Raw genomic sequence first — 18,628 nt, forward strand, 5'->3', positions numbered from 1 at the left:
TAACGCGCAATGTTTTTGCAGACAGGCTCAGGTAGTGAGTTTTTTTATATTTCCAAATAACACTGAGCATAGAAAAACATTTTTTAACATTTTGAGACTTAGAGTTCATCTAGGTGAAAAATGCATAAACACAGAGCCCCTCAGTGTCTCCAGCACAGAATTTATGCAACAGCCTTATTCCTAAAAGATAAACACAAGCTGAAAGCAGAGGATGTTATCAAGAAGGCTTTGGAAGCATGTCAATTCAAATGCAAGGATAAATGAATTTGTACAGCTCTAGCAGAATTCCCTGGTGCCCCTTCCCTCCACTAGATGCATGACAGCAGTTCAGATATCTCACTTAAGAAATTCAGGCTTGCAAGCAATTTATTTAAACATTCTTATTCCACTCCACCAAAGACTATCCTTTGTGTCCTAGCCAGGAACTGCAGAGATAAAACACTAATGTCAGTTAAGTTAGACTTTAATGATAATGACAGCAGAATGAAAGTAGTTTAAAAATATAGCATATATATATGAAGTATGTGCATGGATGCCCTTCCAATTATTTCAGTGTCTTCCAAACTACCATTGCCCTTGCTCATTCATTAAGATTTATAAATATTCACATAAATTTTAATAATGGTTTATTTACATTAGCAAGATTAAAAATATATGAGGATGTTCCTGAAAGACATTCTTGCCTTTCTAACTTGTAGAAACAACCCCGGGTCCTGCTCATCACCTTCAAACTTCGAAGGTGGGGCAGAGCCTCTCTGTGCCAGAAATCTATTCAAACAGTCCTCAGGGTACATTTGTCAACTTTTAAGGTAAACTATGTGTCCATTTCTTAAGTGGCTTTCTTTATAGATCATCATAATTTCTTCACATACATTCATTAATGCTTCTTTCTACCTTAGACCCCTTAGCCATATAACTGATAAAATAAAAAATTACAAAAAATAAGGTCAAAGGTAACCCCTCCCTTCACTGATTCCCTGAACTTCTGGAAAATACACAGTGTCTGTGTACGGGGAATGGCACAGTGGAACTGAAATACAATTAAGGAGGTCATGAATAATAAGAAAGCTTTCCCAAGATCGCTATATGTGCTTCAATCTGCAGCAGAGGTGTTACACAGCACACATCAGTATACTTTTTCTCCCAAAAAAAACACCAGTGCAAGTGTGAATGTCTTGATCTCACTATCAAGCTGAATTGACATGGCTGTGTAATACCCAGTGACACCTGGAGAGTACTACAGAGGTACACCATTTCAGACCAAGAGTAAGGGCTCCAATTTACCTACAACATTGCCTGGAAATCAAGTACTTGTTAGAAAATAAGTTACTAATTCTTGCTGGCCATAAAAATTGTTAATAAACTATGCAGCACATATTTCTACGTAATTTTGGCCTGTTTCAGAGTAAAATACCCAAGTACTCACATGTATGTCCTTGCACATGCACAATCTCTGTGGGAACACTCCCCACCTCAGAAGTGAAAGCACTTCTTCATTTTTAAAGATTATCTGATTTGCATAATCACAATTAGATGAGGAAAAGAAGGTAAAACCCGATTAATTAGTTCTTGGCAAGTCGTAAATATATGCAATGCATTTATATTGAACTTTTTTTTCTACATAGCTTTGCTAATCCAGTGCAAAATTTATTTGTAACTTCAGGAGACAAAAGCGTAACATATACAACCATGCTTAGCTTTCTATGTATAACCTATAAGTTCTTTGCTGAACAGCTTAAATATCTTAAATAGCCACATTTGACAGACATCCCTCCAAATACAAAAAAAAAGCAATTCTCTTTATTGAACAATTTGTTTGCAAGTCTCCCTTCCACTCTGACCAAGCAACTGACAAGCACAGATGTAATACATGCAGCAGAACATTTCGTGCCGTATTTTCTTGGAAGACTCTTCAAACGTACTTTCTGTAAGAGTTCACTAAATATTTCATCTTTCAGCTTCCATAGTCTGTTCAAGGACATAAGATGAGCTAGTCAACACAGGGGTTTGACACTGTAAAAATAACAAGCCTTGTCAGAGCTGTGCTGCAATACTGGCTGCCAACTCGAATCCCCACCTTCTACATTAGGCCTGCTCTATTTGAAATGCCATGTAACTAAAATGACAAGCTTTTTGCTTCTCATGGCAATCAACCAGCACATTTTATGCTAAACCTTACACTAAAAAATGGTAGTTTGAGTTAACTTACACATAGTTTTCCTGTTTACAGGCAAGTGGGAAGCACCTGCAAATCACATTTGTTTCAGTTTCTGAAATGCAAACAGAATATTTTTTTCTAAACTTCAGTTCTGTTTTATTTACTGGTATTTGCACTAATATTTCTGAATCGGTCATGCCCAAGAGCCCAAAATTTTAGACAGATAAAAACAAGGCACTCATTGGGGTTTTTTTTACACATATTTTTCTAAAGTTCAGAATATTTGTTCAATTTTAAAGTAAATTTTAGTGGACTAAATATTTTCTAACAAGAGAATTTTCACTCAAGAATAAATCCGCCCTTCTGTCTGCCCATGTAAGATCTCCTTGGAAGCACAAAGCACATGCTGCATGCAACATGTGCCAGTGATGCTGATGAACTGACCTTGTGAGAAGCAGGAGCCTTTCTGGAAACAGTCCTTAGCCCTGGGATTCAGACCAGGAGCATGTGGCACCCCTGCCATGCCCTGGGGTCAGGCAGGCACACAGAGCAGCTCAAGTTTTGCAATACGTAACATGATACCAGCAAAAAGAATACCAGCAGGTAAGAAGTGAATTTTTTTTTAAGCACTTCAGGTGCTCCCCAAAGCAAAAGCTAATTTTAAAAGTAAGAAATAATTATTTTTTTTTTGCAGCTCTATATACAAAATGCTATGTCTATTTTATGGAATTTCTTTCACATAGAAGAGGTCTCAACCGAAGAGGTTCAAGGTATGTAATTCAAACTACTTAACTGCTTGCATGAATTATCACTTATTTCCCAAGAACCTTGATAATGTTATTCTACTATCTTGTATTATTAATTTTGCTAATATTAGTTAAACTTACACATTTGCATGGGTTTTTTTCTGACTAGCCTTGGAAGAGTCGCAGTGATCTAATATTATCTGTTATCATTTTTACAGAAGATGTAAATTCGAACTTAAAAGTTTAACTTTAAGTGCCTGAATTTCCACATAATTACAAAATTCTGCTTGGATTTGAAAACTTGTGTATCAGAGCACACTAATTTTGTGTGTAAAATATATAAATAAGGCCTTTATAACTCATACTACCTCAAAGGTAGTACTGCTGCTGTTCCTGATGTGACAGTGCAAACTTAAAATGATTATTTTTATCAGGTGAAATGCTAAATGCTAAACAATGACCCCAATCCAGGAAATAATTTATAGATGTAGTTAAATACAGAAGTTTGCGCGGTTCAGAGTTGTCGATTACACTCAAATTTCTACAAGTAATTGAGTTACTTCTCAGTATTTTTCTAAGGGAAAATAGTGGGAAAAGCTATGAAAATTTCTAACAATTAGAATTAAAATAATGTATCACTGAAATATTATTGTATTCAACAGATGTTGATAGCAAGAATAAAAGCTTAATTTTACCTTGTGCTTGAAGCCTCAAGTCATTTCACAGACTGAATTATCATTAAGGAATGTACACATTTATCACAGAAAATCCATGTCTGTATTGCTTCTAGGAAAGCAAATTAAAAGTTCCAAAGCAGTAGGGAAAACAGGAGAAAATTTATTTAAAACAAAACACTTATAAAATACTTCATTACAGTATTTGTCTCACAGTAATAAAGAGCAAAAATCCAAGGCAAATTCATGCAGAAATGCCTTTTGCAATAGGACAACTTATTTCTTCCACAGTTTCTGTTACATTTGGTTTGCCTTACATGGATAATTTGCAAAGAAAATTATACCTTTTTATGTGCACATGAAAGGCAAGATGACTGAATGCAAAGATTCACATTTAAAAAAAACCCCAAAACTAAGCATGAGTCCTGTTAGATCCACATCCTAAAAGAAGCAACTCAGATGGGAAGGCAAAGGCTACTCTATGTGATCTGCCCAGTGTATGTGCCCTCTTTCTTTCTATTAGTCACTGTAAATTTAGCAACTTCCCCTGATACCTGTCTTTTCCATTTCTGCCAGAATTCCAGCTCACTTTTCCTGTCTACATTTTCCTAGTATCACTTCTGTGTTTTCTTAAAGTTTGCTAGCAAATATTTATAAAACTCATTTACAGAAACATAAAGTAAAATGTGACTCTAAGTTCACCACACTGCAAAAAATCTCAAGGAAAAAAATCTTTGCATTTTGCCTAGCACTTTTTATTACATTAAACATTTGTCAGAAAAATGAGCCAGGCAGTAAACTAGGATCTCTAAGGATGTTCTGAATGCTTGTGACCGCTTTGAATTCTTGCAAAACACTTAGGAAAAGTGCTGATTCCTGTAAATACTTCAACCAGCTTTTTGCTGGCTTTATTCACTTATTCATTCAGAATGCCTTGTTTGGGATTGTGCAGCACTGAAAAATCGAGGTTCTCAATTTTTTAAATATTAACTCTTCCAATGAAAAATATAGTGTAGCAAAAGTTTCTGTTTAAAGAGATTTAAAGAAAAACGTCTAACTATAAAACCTTCCAGATTTCTCAGAAATAGAAAAGTAAACATATGCAATGCTGTAAGAAACGCATAATGTAACCACAGGATAAGTTACACGAACCATGTTATAGACATAGATGTTGCCTATCTCTTCTGAGTTCTAGTGTCCAGATTGTTTTAGCATCTACATCAAAGATCTTACATGTGGACTCATACAAGGGACATGAAAAAAAGAACCCACACAGTCCTTCTCTAAAGATTCTTATATGTAATTCTTGCTACTTTATCCCACAATTTTCTCAAAACACTTCTCCTCTGAAGGCCCAGGCACCTTAGAGGAAAATTGTTCAAATATACATTGGTAGAGAAAAATTTATTATCATGATCCATTTAACTAGCAACAGACTCAAATTACCCTATTGGAATGCAGTACCGATATTAAACATTGCACACCTCGAACCAGATCAGGAATTTTGACATGTAATATGCACATTTGAGTGAATGCCATGAACCAATTTGTCCAATTTATGAGAAATGCCTGATCAACTTATTATTCTATTTTTCCCTCATCTTGTATCTCATATAATATCTGAAAATCATTCAAGTAATGAGAATGTATTTTGGTATCAATTCTGAAGTAATTTTACAGACATATTTCTCACTGTTTTGAAATATTTGTAGGAATCCATTGCAAGAATGCATTTATCTCCACCACCTTCCTATGCAGAACTTCAGTTTTACCTCTATATTTTATACATCAAGATTGTTAAAGATCAAGTCCCACTGAAAATTATTAGGTGACCATGGAACAGATCCCTCCTTCAGAGCCCTAAAAGGCAACAACAGTTGGATCATTTGTTTCCTTTTGAGGAGATTTGGAGTTACAGACAAAGAGAGTGTTGGATAGCTGAATCTTATTCTGAATACCAAGACATTTCAAAGAGACAAAAGTACACAATCAGCTAGCTATGCACTATTTAAGCAAGAGCTTGAGGACACTATACACACAAAAAGGCACATGAACTAACAGTAACTGGCTCCTTGGAAACTTAAGCAAAGGAATTTTCCAAGAGCTTGGGGAAGTGAAGAGAGCTGCCTTTGCCCTGAGGAGCGGACAGGTGAGCAGAGCAATAGTTGCAACTCTCTTCTTTTCTTCTCTTTGCAGCACTGGCAATAACAGCAATAGCCAGTGTGACTTTCAGGGACACAGCGCAGGCAATAGTCCTGCCTCTGGCAGTGCACTCCTTCAGGCAACCTCACCTAAGCCTGGAACCAGCAGAGCATTAAATGACAGTGGTACGGATTGTTCGTTCAATCCGAAGCACATACACAGAGAGCATATATGTAAAACTATTCAGTTGAAGGCTGTACATTTCTGTAACAAGATTTTGCTAATAAGCATGATGATCTTTTGTTTTCCTTGTACCTTTATTTTTCTATGTAATTCCATTCATTTGTTCCTCTCTCCCTATGCGACATGTCTGCAAAACTGATAAATCAAAGTTGGTACTGCAGGTCCAAATCAATAAGAAAATGTGGGTTCAGAAAATGCTGCAACATTTATTATACCTCTATGTTAGTTAGTGTGAAGCAAAAAGGGGACTTGAGAAAGAAGTTCCAAGGAAAGGCAACTAATGTTCTGTTCTTTGTGCCTTTTGCCCAATATCTGCAAATGCTCTGTGAGGTCCTTGTGCTCCAGGTTCTCAGAAAGCTTTAGGAATTATCTGGAACTCCATATCTGCCAACTGCTTTAATAACTGGTTAGAAATACTCTATGTTCAATATTATTTAACTGTAGTACTACTTAATCAGCTGCCTGAAAGACTGCAGAACAAGTTTGCCACTCTTCTTCTTTCTTCATACTGCCCTTTTTTTCTTTAGCTAACAAATGCTCAGCCCTTACTTTCCACTTTACCAACACTAAAGTGTGCCATAAACCAGTATTGCAATGGTTGAACAGGAATTAGTGTCCTCTTACACCTGTCTAAAATTTTGCAAGAACAACTATCATCAAGCTATTTGCCCCAGCAAAAAAGCAATTCCTTCTTTAACCTATATTCAAACACCTTGTCTAATACAACTAGCATCAAAATAATAATTTTATACTTTCTTAAAAATGTTGATGCAACTATTACCAAGCAGAATATTGCATTCTTTAAAAAACACATATAAACTAGGCATACATTTTAACTAGACACCTATTGTTTATTAGTTTCTAAGTAAATGTTAACAAAAACCTAAATTGTAGTTGAGATATTATAATTTCATATTTTGTAATGAAATACAGAGTTCAAGGTTCTCTTCAATTTGTAAAAGGGAATATTACCTGGTAAAATGAATATTTGACTAACATTTAAATACATACAGACATAGTATAAAATGACTGCACTTTCAATGGGAGCTGGATGTGTAAGTTTCACAACAGATAGTTTTGTAGCATATTACAATAATTTACTTCAAAATATTGCCCTTCCTAGAATTAAAATTAAAGAAGACAGAGAACTGAAAATTCAAAAGCATTAGGTAAATTTAGTTCTCTTCTCTCTAGGATGACAGTCCTGGCAAGCACAACTTTTATCTTTATGCAAAATCTGGTTTTTACAAAACTATCTTTAAAAATTACAGGATTATCCATACGGGAAGATACTTACAGATCCTGCCACTTGAGAGGCACTCTGAAATTCATCAATATCTTCTGTAAGTGTTTCAACCCCAGGTACTTGAGCTGTTCCAAAGAGGTAGAAAAGTAGTGAATCACTCTAATTAAGTAAACATTAGTCATTTTTGAAAAAAAAGTCCATAAATTAACAGCTGAGAAGGCAAAAGTGGTTCCAGCAAATGCACTACTTTCCAGTTACACTTTAATGGATTTTAATTTATGTCTGATTTTATGTCTGATTTTAATTTATAAGCTTAATGCAACATGGAACAGTGTCTCTAATGTGACTGGAGTGATAAGCAAGTTTCCTTCAGATGCCAAGGTGTCTTGTAGGTTATTTATTACCTTTACTCTTAAAACTAAATACTGTTTGTTCTTTACACAAGTGAGTAGTGGAGTTTGGAGTGGTGATATTTGTCTTTCCAAGGCTCAGCCATTCTCCCCATCCACCTCTACAGAAAAAGAGCAAGGCTCAGTGGAGGATTGATTCAAGAGACAAACCTGACAGCCTTGGCATCTACAGGGCAAGTTTGCTGTGCAGTCACCGAAACTGATGCTTCTAATCAAAATCAAGAACTTAGCTTTTAAGTTCTTCCCTTAGTTCTTTGCTGTGAAGTGGTCCAATGGAAAAGATAAACAATTTCAAGAGGTATAGTTTAGGGCAGTGAAAAGAAATTGCAGATTTAAAGTGCCTTTTGTTCTTTGATCATGAGACCTGATTCCTATCTCTCGTTTTTGCTGCAATTCAGCAGCATTATGCTAGAGGGAAATTAGTGTAGTGGTTAATAAGAACCAGATCCAGATTACCAGTGGAGTCAGTACAGCGCCTGATGTTGCACATGATTATTTCACATAAGCTACTACATTGGCTTTATTAGGTGGAATTGCTTTAAGTGAGGCATATTTTAAGGGCTGTTAGATCAGATGTACTGCCAACTACTTCTGAACCTAGTTTATCTGAAATCTACAGGAGAGATGTTCCAGATCTAACAACAGTTTTCCACTAACGCAGAAACAGACCATTATCTAAAAAAGCTACCCTCAATTTTGCTGTGCATCAGCACCTTGCTTGCATAATCTCGAATGAACAGTTTGCATCAGCACTTCCCAATGCATAGTTTTCTCTCAGTAAAGTAATTGGTACTGATAAAGAACAGCAGAAAAAATAAATTCAAATAAACCTGGTAAGTGAAGCCTGTTAGTCACTATTTTATGACATAAAACACCTGTAAAAGGACCTAATTAAAAATTCAGTGCAACACAATGACTTGGTTACATAGTTTTTTTTAACAACAAGAGTCTCTTTTATTGGAAATAAATATCAGATGCACAGAAAGCAAGCAATGTGCTGCATTTATAGGAAAGTGATAGAATGGGCAGTTGCCTGACTTCTGTGCCTGTTTTAAGCCTGTGCCTACTTGTGAAATCCAGCTGTAGGGTTTTTTTCAAACCAAAATGTATTACTACCTAATATTTTAAGAAAAAAACCCCCATATGTTTTGAAACATTAAACATTTATGAGAGGGCCTCTTGACAGAAATTTGGAATTACCTTAGTACTGACCTCAGTCCTTTTTGCCTTAGAGGCTTTGCTATTTTCTAGCTATATGACTAACAGGTTCATGTATATTCAGACACAAGATAGATGTGTTTAGAACAACATGAATGTCATTGCCCCACCTACTTACCTAACTTTCATTCTCTATATTTTTATTGAAGGTTGTTTTTTGAGAGAAAGCATTTTCTGTCTTCTCTATAGCCATACTGACTACAAAGTATTCAGAAGCATATGAAGTGGTCACTTTACAATAACTATAGCACTTTTGTGCTCCATACCCTGTGACCATGAAAGATCCAGCTTCGATATTACAGGGCATGCCAGAATGTTTTGACAGTTTCACATTCTTTAACCCTGGTGCCTCTGCCACTTAGCAACAGCTAACTATTTCAGAAGACAGTATGACAAAGTGGGCATATTTTCCCTTCAAGAATAAGGGTACACAGGAAGGAAGAAGGAAGGCCAGGATCTGTTCAAAATAAATTATATCACGAACCGTAGAAGTTTTTTTGGCATGTATGTCTTATCCCTCTGCCTGTCTTTTCTGCAACAATCTTGTGCTTGCATACTCCCTTACCTATCCCAAACAAGTCACCACCACCTCACTTTCTGGGGATTATGCTCATAATAGAAGAATTTTGCCTTCCTTTCACTGGGCTTAAGTGAAGTCATCAATCTGGGCATCTCTTGTTGATAATCTTCATGAAGATTGTAAGGAAATCATATTTTGGGATTCTGAGTCCCCTATTATCTCCTTTAATAAACTGATACATTTGTACATTTGTACATTCTTACAAAACCAATTTGAAAAATTTATCTTTAAAGACATACTAGTTACTAAAAGTTGGTTTACAAATGAGGCAAGGGAACTGAGGAAGAGCTCAGGTTGCTGTGAAATATAATAGCACACATAAAAGCACTAAATAACAGACAGCAGGATAATTTAATTAAAAATAACAAAAGTTAATTCAGACTTTTTTTTAATACAACTTGTCAAAGGCTTGTGAAGACCACACTGCAAATCAAATCCTACAATTCAAAGACTTGGCTGGTTCTGCCCAACAGTAAGGAAACAGACTGAAAGATCTATCTTTTCAGACTCTCTGTCTATTCCTTTCCCTCTCCATTCCAGCAACAGCTAAGATGAAGCTAACCTTCATCAACTTAATCTTTAATAGGAAAGCTGAGAATTCTCTGAAAAGATATTCCTTAGGAAGTGCCTTTTCCAGCATTTCAGGTGCTATTCTGTTCAAAAACCTGAACAGAAATTTAAATAAGTCTGTCCTGACTGCAGATTAGAGCAACATATGATCATGTTTGTATGAGGAGAAAAAAATGTTCTTCAGAGCTATTGTATAAACTCTTCATTTCTACTGTATATTATTTGAATCATGTGGTTGCATGTGCAGTATTAAATTAAATAGACTATACTTTGGCACAGAAGCCAATTGGCAATGAGCTGCCCGTGTCAATGCTATTAAGCTGTTTTACATCCAAAATAGTGTGCTAACATACAAACTGTCTACTAAGAACTAATTCTGGCCCAAGACAGCTCTCAAAATGCGCCTAGGAATTATTCTGGAGTGCTAATTGGCCATGACAAAAACCATGCGAGTGGCTCTTCGCAGAGATTTGAAGCGCAAATGATTGAGTTCAAGTGTTTAATCTTTTACAGACATAACCTCTGCTCTTTAATTCAACATGTTGGTGTTTGGGGTTTTTTTTTTGAGCAGCAAATATTTATATAACTTACCATCAGAGTCTGGCACTGCTGGCTCAGATGTCTGAGATACCATGGAGACATCTTCTGGCCTTTCTGCCAAATTGTCCCCTTGCAATCTAAATTGTGGACAAACGCAATGAAAACATTTGTAATCATATTCCATAGATAAGAGACAGAGCGTTAACCCTGACTACATACCCTACTCATGATATTGTTCTAATTAAAAGGGCAGCTTTGCTGAAAAGCCCACACCCACTGTTCAGTCATGTCATCCCAGACTGTCTAGTAACCAAAAGTAACCTCCAAGAAACACCAACTGAATGCTAGCTTATGTAATTTTGCATATCTTTTTAATATATTTGAGGGTTTGGTAGTATCATGTGTGTATGAAACTGTGAGCATACTTCACTACCATCAAAAATATTTTAATGAAACAGGACTGTACTGGATGTCCATATGAAGATGCTGGCAGTGGAGGGGCTGTAGGGGTGGCCTTGGTGAGGAGAGGCTGGACACAAGTGGATCCATCTGGCTCCAGAAGACCCACTGCAGGGTACATCTGAGCCCTTCAGCCAAAATCATGGCACCTTGGAGAAAACATAGCTAAAGAAGAGCAAACAACGCTGCAGAGGCAGAAGAGCAAGGAACAGAAAGAGTGGGAAACAGCTGAGTCTCCAAGGAGGAGCTGCTCCATACTCCAGAGCAGATACCCCCCGGCAGTCCATGGCAAGATGCACATCAGAGCTGATATTCACTATAGCCCATGGAGGACCCACACCAGGGCAGGTGGATATGTGCTGGAAGAACTGTAGCTCATGGAGAACCACCAATAAATCAGAATTTTTGTGATGGAGTAAAGTTGGGCCCAGGAAAGGGAGTAGGAAATGTGTGGTTTTAATGTGTGTCTTTTAGTTTCTCATTATGTAAATCTATTTTAATTGGCAACAAATTAAACTAATTTTCCCCAAGTCACATCTTTTACACCCACAACAGTAAATAGCAACCATTTTATCTGTCTTTATCTTAATCCACAAGCTTTTATGTCCTATTTTCTCCTGTCATCCTGCTGGCTTGGTGGGGAGCTGGCCCTTAGCCAAGGTTAAGCCGTCACGGGGAAATACATGCAAGAGTATTTCCTCCTCCTTTGTTACTTTTTAAAAGTAAAACACAGTAATTATGGAAAACTTTATCTTCAGGCCTTCCCACTGCACCAGCTGACTGCAGTGCCTTGACAGCAATTTACAAAAATAATCCTTGTATCTTTTAAATGAGCATCCCAAGAGTCCCACCATCCTTTTGCAGGCTCTTATGAATCCCAAGTACACATTCTGCTCTGAAGAAATGGTTTGCAGCTCTTAATACAATATAACTTCCATTTACATAAAGGTTATCTTACCTTGGATTTATTCAGACATGAAAAGAATAAGAAAAATGCAATTCAATATTGCAAAGCCCAGGAATCATAAAAATGCATTGAAGTAAAACCTTGGGGAAAGAAATAATTTATCTTTTGAAAAAAAAAGTTCTTTTCACTCTGTATTCTCACTTTCTGCAGCTGTTTTACACAAAACTTTGAATTAACCTTTGAAACCAGGCAGAACCCTCATATCTGCCCTGTCTGAATTTCACGTTTTATGACTATCATAGTTATCTAATATATCTGAATCTTAACTCATCTATTTGTATCTTCTCAAAACCATTTCCTCTCACTCCACAATTATTTTATCTCCTTTTATTGCCTCCAGAATGTTTTATTCATGATGGAAAGCTCAACGTAAATTCATAATGTTTCTTACTTAAGGAGGCAGTCCCATAGAACACAAAACTCCTCAAGGCAACAAAAGTGTAAAACTTAGAAGCTGTAAACGTAATTTTGAAAATTACTTCTACGAATCCTTGATAGTTCTACCCCTGGTTTGTAATGTTCTAGTTGCTAAATTTTAAAGCCTAGTTTGTCAAGCAGCATTATACCAGGTCTATCACTACAAATAATCTTGTGGGTGTGTGAATTACAGTCGAACTGCCGGTATGGTTTAGAAAATATGACTCACAGATTCACAGAATGTGTACAGTTGGAAGGGACCTTCCAGTCATCTCTTCTCCAGGCAGAACAGACCCACATCCCTCAGCCTATCCTCATAAGACAGATGCTCCGGTCCCTTAATCATCTTTGTAGTCCTCCACTGGACCTGTTCCAGGGGCTCCATGTCTCTCCTATACTAAGAAGACCGGAACTGGACATAGTACTCCAGATGTGGCTTAGGAGAGGGACAGGATCACCTCCCTTGACCTCCTGGCAATGCTCTTCCTAATGCACCCCAGGACACCATTGGCCTTTTTGGCCACAAAGGCACACTGCTGGCTCATGGACAACTTGTTGTCCACCAGGACCCCCAGGTCATTCCCTATAGAGCTGCTTTCCAGCAGGTCAGTCCCCAGCCTGTACTGGTGCATGGAATTATTCCTCCACAGGTGCAGGACCTGCATTTGCCTTTGTTGAATTTCAGGTGGTTCTTCTCTGGCCATCTCTCCAGTGTGTTGAGGTCCTGCAAAAGGGCTGCACAGCAGTTTGGGGTATTGGCCATTTCTCCCAGCATTCTATTCCCTATAGAGCTGCTTTCCAGCAGGTCAGTCCCCAGCCTGTACTGGTGCATGGAATTATTCCTCCACAGGTGCAGGACCTGCATTTGCCTTTGTTGAATTTCAGGTGGTTCTTCTCTGGCCATCTCTCCAGTGTGTTGAGGTCCTGCAAAAGGGCTGCACAGCAGTTTGGGGTATTGGCCATTTCTCCCAGCATTCTGTTGTCAGCAAACTTGCTGAGGAGGCATTTGCCCCTTCATCCATGATATTAAAAGAGCATGCAAAAAGAGCACAAACCTATTTCTTCTACATTCTTTGAATGAGTCATGGTAAAATCTTATATTGTCTCATCAGGGGAAGGAAACAGTAAATAAAAAAAACAGATTCAAGACTGACATTGTAGATTTTTCTTTTCATGTTAAGCACATTGCTGGACTCAAGCATTTAGGATGCTTTTCTTAAAACCCAGGTTGTTGGAGAACAGCGTGTGTCATCAAGATGAGGATATTACAGTTTGATAATTCAGTAGAAGTCACCTATTTTACCAAATGAAAAAATACTTGACATATTTGACAAGAAAATAAATGCTGTCAATATCCATAGTTCAGCTGAGTTTACTGCTCTTCTTTACTGTAATCAGCTACATGGTATGTGACTGCACTTCCCCATTCCTTCTGTGTGACAGAAGTAGTGGTCTTGTTTTCAAAGCTCCATGATGCCTATCAATATCCAATTTACATGAGCTATTAAAAGGACAACTTCTTGACATTATGGCCATTGCTGCTTTAGAAAGATGACAGATTGATGACCCAACTTAGAAACTGAGAAAAAGACATGAGATGATCCTATGAAACAATTCCTTATATGAATCCAAAATCCACCTACTAGCATCCTAAACTGACTAATTATAGTGGGTACCTAAGAAAGGGTGGGGATAGTGGAGATGGAAGGAGAAAGTAATGCATGAGTAGCTGTGATTTCTCCACTAGTACCATTCTTAAAAGAATCCTGTAGCTCTTATAGATCGACAGAGTTCGCAGACAATACAACATTGGAAGTAAACTATAACTTGGGGGGAACACTTAGGAAGCTGAACTAATATAGTAGACTTTTCCTCCACAATTTAAAGCTAGCACGCATTTTCACGTCTGGAATTTATGGAAACATCTACCCTTGAGCAAATGGACTTTGAGAGGTAATCCCAAGTCCTGTTTTGAGGGCAGCTACTGATATGTCTACACTTGAGTGTGTACATGACTGTAAGTACAGATGCAGGACAAATTCCTACTTAGGAACTCTTCCAGTGCACTAAATAGAGGTATACACTGTGATTGTCCTCTATGTCAACACTGCTCTCCTCTGATATTCTTAAAATAAGTAGCAAATGAAATTAAACTTCATGTTATATCAGAATACTACAATTAAAAAAAAACCCTAGAAAGTAGTTCACATAATTATCACAATTACTTCCAAGGACTACATTGGATTAATGAAAAGAATTACAAATACTTAATTACAAGCATAGGCACTTTCTAGTATCAGGGCCTAATGAGAAGGCATAAAATATCCTTAAAAACAAGAAGGGAAAATGTTTTGGATACCTCACAGTGTGATATATGCTTGCTAGTATTTGTTCTTTGTGTAGACTACCAATTCAAGTATGTGCATTATTCATTGGCTTGTGCTGGTGTGTAGTAAAGGCAGTTCTTTAGGAAATTTTATGTGTCAAATCAAATGCAGAGGAGGGTGATTTTCACTTATAGACAGCTAAATTTGGATTATATTAGGTTAATACTATTCTGACCTAGTCTTCCAGAAGTATGTCACTTAAATAACCAAAGTCCCATTATATTCCTCCTAAAAAAATGAGCCAGAAGAAGGGTTATCATTTTTAGACAAAATCTCCTTTAATCCGAAATAAAACAACTATGAGCAACAGTTATATAATTGTTGTGCATGTGGCTGACCTTCAAATTCTAGTACATGACTAAAGAGTTCTTTTTATTTTTAAACATTGCAAACTAGAGCTGGATAAAATGTGCTCAAATCCTGATGTTCCCCAGAGGTGAACAACAATGTTGAAATTCCACTTGAGAAGAAATCCTGAAAACTTGTTATTTCAAGACAATACAAACGCTTCTGCTGACTTTTTAGTAATGAAGAAAAATTCCTCCAGGGGCTCCAAGATAGTAAAGGGCACTCCCCAAGGAGAAAGGGGGAAATTACATGTCTGAGCACTGCAGCTCCAGCCATTCTCTCTGCTCTGCACTGCGTCAGGTAAATTTTGTTGAACCTGGAAAATTGCTGTAAACCATTTTTGGTTTCTGTGAAACATTATTCCTGAAGAACATGCATTTAACTGGAAATTCTGGATCTGCTTTCCTGAAGACTCAATTGACTTCCTTCAGCTAAATATGGTGAGAAGTAGCGGAAAGTTTGGTGAAGAATCCTTAAGTCTTCCAGCAAAAAGAACACTAAAGTTATTTTCATGATCAGCCAAGATTGTGTACATTTGCAAAACTACAGTGACAAAGTTCTTTGAAAAACAGAGGTAGTGTCATGTTTGTATTAGAATCTTAATTAAGGAGATTTTTGACTTGTTGAATAACTTATTTTGCTTAAATTATTTCAAAGTAGGTTAACTATGCTCTTGAAAAGATCTTAACAAATACTTCAGTGATTGATAGTTTCTTCAAGAATAGTTACTAATTTGGATCAAAATTTAGATCAAATAAATACATTTTGCAAGATTAATATCATTTACTTATTAACAGAAGAAATTTATGCATATAACATGATGATGTTTCTTTCTCAGTCAAAGGGAATTTCAGTCAGAGATGAGGAGAAGGATAAATTTGACATATTGGACTTCCTTTTTTTAAACTTTCAAATCATCTGTTTCGTTTCTGTAATTTGAAACATTACATCTACATCTAACATCTCTCTCTGATAGCATTGTAATACCGAATTACAATTTCCCTAGAACAAATACATATCTCCAGGTAAGTTATAGCAACAGAGATCAGACAAAAGTCCTGAAAGGCCCCACATGCTTTTAGCTTACACTGAATGTTTTCTTGCACCTTTCCCTAGCAACCTCAACGCCAGTAAGGGTACTTCAAGCTTCATAATCATTTGTCCTGACTTGACTATAATATAGTGAGTTTCCTTCGTTCTTTGTTCCCAAACATACTGATCCAAATTCTGATCTCATGTGCCTTGACTTACTGTATCCAAAAGTTATGCACTCCTTTCTACTGGTGTAAAATCCAAAGTTTTTTCAGCACCTAAATATAAAGCCAGGAATTTCTGACCTATTCCATTTGTTGTACTAATGCCTTTTACAAAAATAAAAATGTTTAAACTGTGCCAGCAAAATTCTTAATGTATTCACAGGTACAGAGACAAAAATATGTCAGTTTTCCAGTATAGACTATACTGGTCAATATAATGGCAAAATTCCATTACATAAATATTATTAAACAATATACAGGCAAAAGTACTCTTTATCTGGTAAAACTCTCGATCAGCTTTAGCTACATACTCTACCTTTCTAATGAAGACTAGATTTTAAAAGAAGTTTATACAATTATTAGATCAATGAACTCTAGAAGAAAAATGTCTTAGATCTATGAGGCAAACAAAAGAGGACTGTGAATTTGGTGAGCAACGAGAGTGGCTGCCACCTCTCAAGTCTGGGGCAATAATGGGAAAGCTCTGCAGCATGTCACCTTGTTATATATCAACTAACCAGTGTCATAGCTTCTGTTTTCACATAGGCTAAAATACAGGAAGCATCTGCATTGAAGAGAAGTGAAGCATGAAGACTATTGGATTATCCTGCAGAACATTATCCAGGAAGGCAGACATTTCCAAAATTAAACTGTAAGGCTACATGAATAAATACAGATATTTAACAAAATTTCTGAGTAAAATGTAGTAATATAAGCTTAATGACATATTCAGCATGCTTCCCAACAGAGATTTATAATCCCTTTAAATCCACTTTAAAGGAGTGATGCAGACCTATCAGGCAGGAGTGTGTTGTTACTATCTATTCTATTTATGTGAGATATACAGCATTTGTAATCTTTGAGTTTCACCCTGATCTAAGATACAGTTAATCTAAAATAACTTCATTTTCACTGATACCATTCAAATCACAGTCTGTTTTCTTGCTTTTTCCACTCACTTTCTAAAGGACACTGTTTCTCAGTGCTTGCACACTAGAACACAGCAAATTATTTTAAAATTCATAAAAGAGCAGTTAAAAATGGATTTTGACTGGAGCCCATTCTCTTTCTGCAAATTAAAAACACTATTTTCCAGTCACCCTTGAAGATTTTTGCGGAAAGTTGCTCTAAGTTTCCATGTCACCAATAGGTAATGCACAGCCATAATGTTTTCAGCTGGTAATACTGGAATATCCACTTGTTGAGCAAAACTTACACATTGACACAGCCTGCAAAATAATCTTTTCTGTGTGCTGTTTGCCTTTTCAAAATGTCTGAATGCAGGTCTTTGTGCATTTAAATAAGTACACTCTGCAGCTATTTCTGAGGAGAACCAAAAGTGGAAATATATTTCCCAGAGTAAGGAATCCATAAAGAGACTGAATTATCTAATCCTTTTACAAGATGGGGAATTAAGCCATTCTTATGGCAATCTTTTATTTGCTGCTGGCTTCAAACCATTATCTCACAGGAGAAAAATTACAGTCTTTGTCAGTCTTTTCAGACTTAACTCTCTTTCTTCTCCTGTGAACCATTTTTTCTAGGACTTGTGAAAGAGTTTTGTGTGTGAGTGGGCATGTGTGTCTTTAAGACCTATATTAAATGGTTATCCAGAGCCTCAAATTATGACCAACAAGCTTACTCAAGCTCATGATCTCCTGGCTTCATCCCTATATCTTTTTCATCCAGAAGCAACTGTTGTGGCTTATATACATTACAGTATAGCACCAAACAGAAAGAATCCATAAACACTGTAATAAAGAATTAGCTTGCAAAGCACACATCAAAGAGAATGAGGCAAAAGAAGGGAGAAAGGCTTGGTAAAGCACTTGTCTTCTTAAATTATTGAGGGGGTTAAATGGGTTTTGTAGAGGAAAAGAGAAAGAATTGTCTTGAGGAGATCTACAAATGAAGGACAGAATGAAATGGGTGTTACCCTCCGTCAAACTGAGAGACAGTAAAATACTTTTCAGGACCAGACAAAATAATATTCATTTCATTTTTAAATATGCTCCTACTGCTTTAATTTTTACAAATCAAGACTGGTACATTTAAAAGATCTAAAAAATCCTTTACATCTACTATTATCATTTCCCCACAGCATTTTTAAATGTTCACGAGTGTACCAACCTCCTCAAGCCAGTTGTCTCTTTTTACAACCAGATGGAAATAAAAAAAAATTAGGTATTGTAGAACAATAGCTCTTATGAAAGATCTTCTAGAGACACATCATAAATTCACAGCATCTTATATGGCATTCTTCCTTC

General features: G+C 36.6%; 1 protein-coding gene across 1 annotated transcript in view; it reads right to left on the bottom strand.

The window, feature by feature from the left end:
• Positions 1-18,628, bottom strand: part of LOC103807365 (chromosome unknown open reading frame, human C8orf34) — a gene marked incomplete at its 3' end in the record, with an annotated part of 112,138 nt that overhangs the window by 13,870 nt on the left and 79,640 nt on the right. Inside the window, exons 8-9 of the mRNA XM_009080091.1 lie at positions 10,579-10,664; positions 7,261-7,334 (exon numbers count right to left, since the gene is read on the bottom strand). Of these exons, the coding sequence (XP_009078339.1) occupies positions 7,261-7,334; positions 10,579-10,664 (160 nt within the window). The remainder of the gene's footprint in view (positions 1-7,260; positions 7,335-10,578; positions 10,665-18,628) is intronic.

This window comes from Acanthisitta chloris, unplaced genomic scaffold, assembly GCF_000695815.1.
Source record: "Acanthisitta chloris isolate BGI_N310 unplaced genomic scaffold, ASM69581v1 scaffold4388, whole genome shotgun sequence".
NCBI lineage: Eukaryota > Metazoa > Chordata > Aves > Passeriformes > Acanthisittidae > Acanthisitta > Acanthisitta chloris.